We start from the raw sequence: 8,844 nt of genomic DNA, 5'->3' as shown, positions 1-8,844 counted from the left end.
AAACTGACATTAATTGTGCAGTGTATTGATCCTTGTGATCAACACACTGCACATTCTACACGCACTTTGCCCCAAACACAAAACCCAACAGACTGATGTGCTGACTCTGACACTTGGCACCTAATAATCGCTTTCACAGACAACACATCGACTCAGATTGCTTGCATCTCCATAAGCTCCAGTACAACCCACAGCAAAAACTGCTAAAGTAAACAGAGTTTACACAGAAAGCTATCAGCTAACAGTGCGATTTCTGAAAAGAAGAATTTAAAGGGGAATAGGTGATTAGGATCCCATTACAAATCCTCTCAGTGTGAGAGAACCTATCCAAGGTAACCCGAGCAAATACTTAACGGGTTCTGCTTTAAACATCATCACAACAGGCCATCACCGCAGGTTCCTGGCGAGCCTGTGGAGTCGCAGATGAAAATGTGGGTCGTGTTGGAAATTGACTTTGTTTTAATTACGTGGTAAGGGCTTATGGTGTTGATGTTAGCGCTCATGCTAAGTCCTGGGCACAGTCAGAAGCCTTAGCGTTAACTCAAGCAATGTGCGACAGCCAGACCCAAAGCTAACATTACACAGAGCCGAGGCTGCCGAGGCTTACAGGCGTGTTTACCTTGGAGGCTGTCGGGGGCGAATGGAGATGTATAACTCAGCAATACTCTCAACTTATAAAAGCTAAAGAAAGACTCACCAGCCCTGATAAAACACAGCAACACACACTTGGACATGGACATGTGCACATGAATGGAAAGTTGCACAGAAGATGCAGCATGCAAACAAATGCCAACTGTCACACACTTTAGTAAACCTAACTTGAGGACAAAACAGCCTTTCTCACATTTCTCTTGAATTTCATCAATAAAAATCAAAGAATGCTCTTTGGGTTTGTCACTACAAGCAACACCATGACAACACACACAGCCATTTGATTTAACTTTTTTTTTAACATTTAAATATTTACATGAAACACGACATAATGTAATTTTGACAGCTGGGCAAGTAAGGCAAGTATCCATGGTGACAGTGACAGGTCTGTCACACTGTTTGCTAGTTTTTTGTTGTTGTCCCCCTTAACAACCTCAGCACTCAGCTCTGAGTGTGATTTCAGGTGGAGTGACACTTGGGAAAAGTCTACAGATAATTCTACAGAGGCAGGAACAAATATTGTAAATATCATTCTTGTACAGCTTTAGATCTTTCTATCTTTATTTATATTTAAAAAGTAAAGCAAAAGTTGATTTTTTTGTGATTCTTATGCACCAATGCACTAAGGCAAAAAAACTTACTTGGCAATAAACCCGATTCTGATTCTGATTCTGATCCATGGGAGAGAGAATAGAATTATCTGCAGGCAGTTGTTACAATACTATTCTTCATGTCTACAAGTGTATACAAGTTTTTCTTTGCTGTTGTTTTTTTAACATGTTTAATCTGTCAGCCGACACCTTTCACACCCCGCCCCCCCCACAACATCCACTCGAGACAGAGGTGAATAAAAAGAGGACCCGACAGGGAAAGGTAAGAGCCTTGTTGATGAGAGGAGGTAATGAGCCTACTCAAAAATTGTGCATCATTAATCATTGTTTTGGAGGGGAAAGTGATCTCCTGGAGCAGGACAAACTAAATCCTCAGTCCCCAGCAGCAACTGTGGGCAGGTAAGCCCAAATAATGATGAGAAAGACACAATGAGAGAGAAGAGATGGGAGAGCGAGAAAGAGTTGGAGGGTGGGTGACATTGACCAGCTAATCTAGAGGATTAATCAAATAGACAGAGAGAGTGACGAAGGAACGATGAGAGACAACCAGAAACACAGAGAGGTCAGTTGTGAGATCTCACGACACACACTGTCAGACACCAGGCTTCTCCTCTCTCACTGGGCTAGTCAGTCAGTGGTTTGGTGGTCTTATCAACGTGCTGCATTTGTCGATTTAAGTGAAGGGCTTCCCAAGAACAGTACTGGTCAATTTAATGTTCGATTAAGCAACCTACAGTACATTAAAATACCTGTTTTATGTTAATACAATGCTGCCATCAGTGAAAAGACAGTCTTTGTGTCTTCAGCTCACCTTTACTTCCATCTACACAGACAGGTCAGGCCCATATACAGCACAGCCCTGCACTCACAGAGAGCTCCCACTATCAGAGCACAGGAAAAACACTGGCCTTCCCTCTCTCTCTCTCTCTCTCTCTCTCTCAAACACACACACCTTTAGTTTCCCGTCTTGCTGATGCAGCTCTAAATGTGGTCCTGAGAAGTTGTGGGATTCTGGCTGTGTTTAAAGTGTGTGTAAGAGGCTCTGTTGTGTACCGGTGTCAGCTCCAGCTGCTAACTGACAGGAGGGGCAGTGTGAACGGTCAGCCTTTATGCAACTCCGTCATACCTTTGTTTCTCCCTCCATCACTCTCTCCCTAACTGTTATACAGTTACACAGTGACATAGCAAAGAACTGAAGAACATCAGGAGCCGTTAGCACCAGCTGCTCCTAAGTTCAAACTTAGCCTAGTTTTAGTGTTTACACATTACTATATTAAAAAGGGTTCTTATGTTAAGATTAGTTGTTGCTAAAAAAATTACACTAACAAGGTGTAACTGTTGTCGTTAATTGAACCAATGCTAACATTAGTTGGCTAATATATTGTTTAAATTGAAGAGTAAAAGAGATAATGGGATATCGTCCACCAATTTGACCTGACACTTAAAATGTCCAAAAAAAAATAACGTCTAACAAAACAACCAAATAACATTTGTTAGCATCCATGAATACTACTAACTGAGAATCCCATTTTACCTGTATGCAAGCAGTGATAGGCAGCTACAACTGCTTACAACCTAGCGTTCTCAAAAGTAAAAAGAATAATAATAATTATTTTGTTGTTATAAGAAGTATTAGGACTACAAAAAAATAGTCCACAAATATGAAGTACTTGGGATGTGTGTCTCAGTTTATTGTAAGAAGTTCTTGTATCATCTGGCACTTTGTACCCAAAAATAGCGAATATTAGCTCAAGCAGCTATGCCTTACAATAATATATCAGCTCCAAAAAACATGCCGCTAAAATGTTTAAGATGTAGTCAAATGACCATATGGTAAAATGGTGACGAACGGGGAAAGGGCTTCCAACACTGTTTATAAGAACCGAAACAAAAATAGTTTGGGTGACGATAGACACAAAGAAAAAAACCCAGAGGATATTGGGTGAGGAACAAGAGGAGGAAAGAGGAGAAGGAATGCAGGGAGGATATGAGTCAGACAGGAGGAGAGGAAAGAGAGAATGTCAGGAAAAGGGGGAGGGGGTAGGGGTGAGAGGAGAGGAGATGAGAGGAGAGGAGAGTTTAATGTTTGCCAAAGTCTTCTGGTTCTTCCCCTCTACCAGCCTTGATTCACCCCTTGCCCCCGCCTCCTGCTGCCTTTAATGGACGGATCAGAGATAAGAGGACCAGAGTGGAAACTGTCTAGAGAGAGAAAAAGGGAGATCCATCTGTCCCCAAATGAGATCTTTGCTTGCACTCTGGAAGAGAGAGGAAGAGAAAGAACAGAAATACCCAGAAATAGGCAAACACGCAGAGATAACTAGTATGGCCTGCCTGGACCACCTCCATTACTCTATCACATCATCTGCTCCATCAGATGTAGATGCAGACACAAGAACAGCATCTTCCCCTGTGCACTTTTTAAAGTTAATATTGAGGAGAAAAAAAAAAAAAAAAAGATAAAAACGTTTTAAAAATCACCCAAAACAAGAAAACACTAGTTCCGGTAGGAGTTGCCAGCAGCGGTCGTCCGGTTAGTTTCCAACCCGCCGCGCGGTCGCCGCTCTGCCGCCTCAAACTCTGTCCGTCTCCCGGTCCAGCACGGAGCAGGTCGCGCGGCTGCACTGTGTGTGATGAGAAAGTGGAGTGATTCCAAACGGCTGCGCTCGCGCTTCCCTCCCTCTCTCTCTCTCTCTCTCTTGCTCTCTCGCTCTCTCGCTGTCTCTCTCTGTCTCACTCTCTCTGTGCATGCATGTGTGTGCATACGTGTGTTGCAAGTCTGAGACTAAAACAGTGGCAGATATGAAACTGGAACCAGTAAATGAAGCTGAACAATGTCTGAAACGTGTTAATTATCAGAACACTTTTGTCACTGTACTGTATATATAAGCAGATTATCTACAGTATATTGTGTTTATGATGAGAGGGTGTAATTCTAGGTCCCGAACAATCGCTATCGTAACTCCTCTGATGAAAGCATACAAACGCAGCATGTTGGTGAGGCGCTACACTGCAAACATTGGATTATAGACTGTTTTGTTTCATAATTTCATAGCCAGGGGCTTGAAACTGAATTGGGTTTTTTTCCATGGTAAACTAAGCCCCGATCAACACAAACTCATGCTGAGGAGTGGACAAGGCTACACGCTGGCAACATTTTGAGTTAGTGTGCATGGGGAGCTGTGCTTGAGTGTTTTCTTAACTTCATTACGTTTATGATTACTGCCTCTTTCTCCATCTGTGTCTGTGTCTGTTACTGCGGTGTCAGTAATTTGTATGCTTGTGCAGATGCATGTGGAGAGCTATTTCTTACCTTTACAGACCGGTCTGTGGTCACTCCAGGCTGCGAAGACTTCAGCCACTCTCTGGCAGCTGATGGTTTTACTGCCTTGAAGAACATAGTCTTCTCCGCAACTGAACTGCACCACGCTGCCAATGCTGAACACAAACACACACATGCATAATCAAAGTCAGGGAGTCAAAAATGGAAATGTATATGCACTCTATCCTGTGTGTGCAGATACATCTGAATACAAAAGGTGTCATTTAAAGTCTGTATGTGCATGTTTCTGTGTACATATTGTACCTGAAATCACTGCCATGGCGTTTTCCATTCTCTGGCTCTCCTGGGTCAGGGCAGGAGTTAGACGCCTGTCTCACGCCACCTTCATTTACTACACAGAAATACAGACAGGTGGAGAGCCAGAGGAAGACAGGTTAAAATGAGGCACAGACAAGGATTACAGTGAAGCTACACTGGGTCCAGCAAGCAGACTCTCCATTTAAAGAAAGTAATATCTAGATGCAGATGAATGTTTCATGTTTTGGGAATAACCAGTCATAATCTTGATGTAAACTGTGTGGCCATGGTACCACACTGCTGCCAAATCTGCGACACAGAACTGCTTCAATGCACCCTGGCATAGCTCAAAAACTGTCTGTATCTGTCATTCTATTGATAGCATTCAGCACAAGATAATTTCCAGCTCTCCACTTTGAGTTTTGGTTTTGGAAGCCTGCCTGCCTTGTTACTTATTCACTTGAGTGACAGCAGGAAACAGGTGGAAGACAGAGCAAAGGACGAGTTAGACGGTTTGGTAGTGAGACAGGGATGACATAGCACTCCAGATACGATCTTAATTCTAACAGAAACAGCTAATCTTGACAGTAACACTCAAAACATCACAGTGGCAGAACAGAGACAACAGACAGATTTGCACAAATACTTTGAGACTCCGACATCACAACAGACACACATCAGACATGATGCATCTGTACTCTGTCTCTATAATTACAATACTGCTGACGACAGTATATGTATGTAGCTTTTCTTGCCTTTGTTATCCTTTTTTTTCTTTACTTCTTGCTTGTTTGGTTTCTTAATCTTTTTCTGTCACTCGGTCTCCCCTGCCTCCTTTTCCATATAAAGAACCCCACAGCTATATTTCATTGGCTTTCCTCAAAAGACTACAGTATAGAATTTAGTAGAGGATAGAATTTTTTCCCATAAACCTGAACCATTCATAGCCTATTTTCTTTGAGCATTTAGAAGTTTTAAAACTTTCAAGAGACATAGCTGCTGGGTTAACTTTGAGCAACGGACAGTGTGTCTAAGTGTTTGTGTGTTTGTGCGTGGATGAGCAAAGTGAGAAAAGGTAAAAAGCTTCTGTGTCCTCTCAGGGAAAGCCAAAGAAACATAGCTGTCAGGTAAGTGAAAAAATGCAAACAACTCTTTTCCAATTTGGAAGCTTTCCATTTAAAAACTTTCCCAATTCAAAACATATTGTACATTAAAACTCTGTGGTAGTTTTTTCTATAATACTGAGAAAAATCCATCATGTGGCGCAGAGCTGTTTCTAGTAGGTCGGCACACAACACAAGTATTAGTAGTAATACAGAGTCTTAATGAGCCGGAGTCCATTGATGACCTATTTTTACTCAATTTAGGTGCCCACGTGACGAGATCTCTCGTATTCCTTAATGAGATCAGGGTGAGAGTGAAATTATTTGAATAATCCTTGAGTTCTCCTCATCTTTCATTCACACCAATGAAAGTAAAATTAGGCCACTCTGAGGAATTTTGTGTTTTTTTTTTTTTTCAGTCGTTCATCCTTTCCTATGCCTGGTGTGTGAGTAGAATATTACCAGAGGGAGGAACTGTCTTGGTGTGCTTATTTATTTCAGCTATACAGCAAACAAAACATCCCGTGGTGTTTTGATATTCAAATGCATGTACTGATATTCAAATCAGAGGGAAACACAACTAATCATGTATTTTTATGTAGTATAATATTCAGCTTATTTCTAAAGCAGCAACTAGAGGACAATGTCGCAGTATTCCGTTGATCACTTATTTCATTAGTAGGAATAAATTAGTTTTGATTGTGGGATAACATAATTCTGTTTATGTTATTTGTAAGTGTAAGTGTCATTACTTTTTACCTTCTGCATATTTTCACTTGATCAGTCTAAACTCAACATCACCTAGTTTTTCTTCTTATTTTTCCTGCTGTAAGAAGTCACTGTTCACCTCATTAAACAGTCTTTCCACACAGAAAACGGCTTTTAAAAAATGTCACTGATATAAAGCAAAGAGTAAATGGGAAGAAAACGTAAATGAGCTGCTGAGTTTGAAAAAAAAAAGTTCACACTACTCAGTGCTGCAAATGTTATTTTTTATTTTGATTGATTGATTATTTTGATTTTTTTTTTATATAAAAAGGACACTCACTACTATAAGTAGTTTTTAACTGGTTATGGAACAGTTTAAATGTCCTACTGATGGCTCTATATGACCTACATAAGCATACAAGACCATCANNNNATTCTTAATGCCTGCCACTGGGTAGGATTCAGTCGGATTCCCTGTGAAATCAATGAAATGAGAATTGGAAATCAACAAAAAAAGGGAATTTCCTCACTGCTGCATTAAGTTGAAGATTTTTACTATTTTTAAATAAAAGCTAAAAAATATTTTGTATTTGTTGTTCTGGCACTATTTGCTACACAAATATTAATAAAACTGATGTAATTCCATTTTATCTAATCTTAAAAAAAATGCAGATTCCAGAGGACTCAGGGCCATTTCTTTTTTCACAAAGACACCCTCAGCCCAGGTTGTTGAGCTGTCCGACTAACATGCATGTACATGTTGTGTCCGTATCAACAAACCCAGCAGGTGGTTGGTGTGTGTGTATTTGTTAGACTAGATAGTTTGTTGCTTTGTTGGAGCGGCTAATTTGACCATCTGGACTATTAACACCATAACAGAGGGACTGGTTACAGTATCAGTACTGTGCACACACAAACACACAAAAACCTACAAAAGTCACATACGTACACTCATGGACATATACAAAAATACACATACAGAAACATAAACATGTACCTACACACTCACATACATACGCACACATACACAAGTTTTGTGCTTCACTGAAGAGTTAAACCAGTCAGAGCAGAGCAAATTAACATCTGAACCAATCAGAGCCAGACTAATTAACATACAAATTCACATCTGTAGGATCAAACCTCAACCATGACTGTCCAACCTGTCAGGAAACCTGATGAATCTGCAATAGACTGTGTCTCTGTGCTTAGCTCAGCTCATACAGTATTTAAGAGTTTCACACACACACACACAAAAACTGGACAAGCACAAAAGGGAAACATACGAACAAATTTAACAAAAATGTTAAAAAATGCATCATTAGCAAGCATGCGAACCAAATAACAACATTGACAAGTAAGGTCTACTTATCTGTATGTATGTGAGTGTCCTCGCATCGATGCATATCGTATGTGTATGTGTTTACACATGTCCTTGTAGCTGTGCAAATATGTGCATATGCATGTTCAGTATTTATGTTTATGTTTATATGAGTATGATATATATATATATATATATATATATATATATATGTGTGTGTGTAATACATGTGTGTACCGTATTGCTGGTGAATTAAACTAAATCGAAACATAAAGTAAATTAATATAATCAGAGTATGATATAATTGTGAGAGTAGTGATTTTATGTGTGTGAAATAAGACTAAGAGAGAGCAGCAGAGGTATAATAAAGATGCAAGGGAGGAGAAAAAATAAAGAATCGGAATATAAAACGATAACTCTAAAATATGTTGAGGTTTTAGTGGTCCTGACAGCGTTAATAAGTGACATTTTCAGTGACCAAAGGGTACTGCTCTTTCTCCTGAGAGATTTTTCAATGCTTTTTTAGTACATGTTTCTCAATGTCACAGTGTGAAAAGCTTTGAACTAATGAATAATATTCAAGTTGGCCCATGTTTTACATTACCATGAGTCAAATGACTTATGCGCCATTAGCCACCCTTACACTTGAATAATTTGTCACTTCAGGGTATCACAGAATTAGTTGTCCAAATGACTTTTCTTACAATTTCGGATTTACAAGCTAAAGGAAATGGTGGTAGTTCCAAATAAGAGCAGTTAATTAACAGGGGAACTTTTTGTACTTTTTGTGTCAGATTTAGTACTTGTGTTATAAACATTTAATAATAAACCCACAATTAAATGACTGAAACTGTGAGAGGTTATGGATTCATACTC

The 8,844-nt window shown here is 39.8% G+C and overlaps 1 protein-coding gene across 1 annotated transcript in view; it reads right to left on the bottom strand.

Moving 5' to 3' along the window:
* Positions 1–8,844, bottom strand: part of LOC118343277 (CUB and sushi domain-containing protein 3-like) — a 323,719-nt gene that overhangs the window by 111,673 nt on the left and 203,202 nt on the right. Inside the window, 2 exon segments of the mRNA XM_035682048.1 lie at positions 4,573–4,697; positions 4,846–4,933. Of these exon segments, the coding sequence (XP_035537941.1) occupies positions 4,573–4,697; positions 4,846–4,933 (213 nt within the window).

This window comes from Morone saxatilis, unplaced genomic scaffold (assembly GCF_004916995.1).
Source record: "Morone saxatilis isolate NCDOM2014 unplaced genomic scaffold, NCSU_SB_2.0 Contig9, whole genome shotgun sequence".
Taxonomy (NCBI): Eukaryota; Metazoa; Chordata; class Actinopteri; family Moronidae; genus Morone; species Morone saxatilis.
The sequence above is the reverse complement of the archived record's forward strand: the minus strand, read 5'-3'. Positions and strand labels throughout refer to the sequence as shown.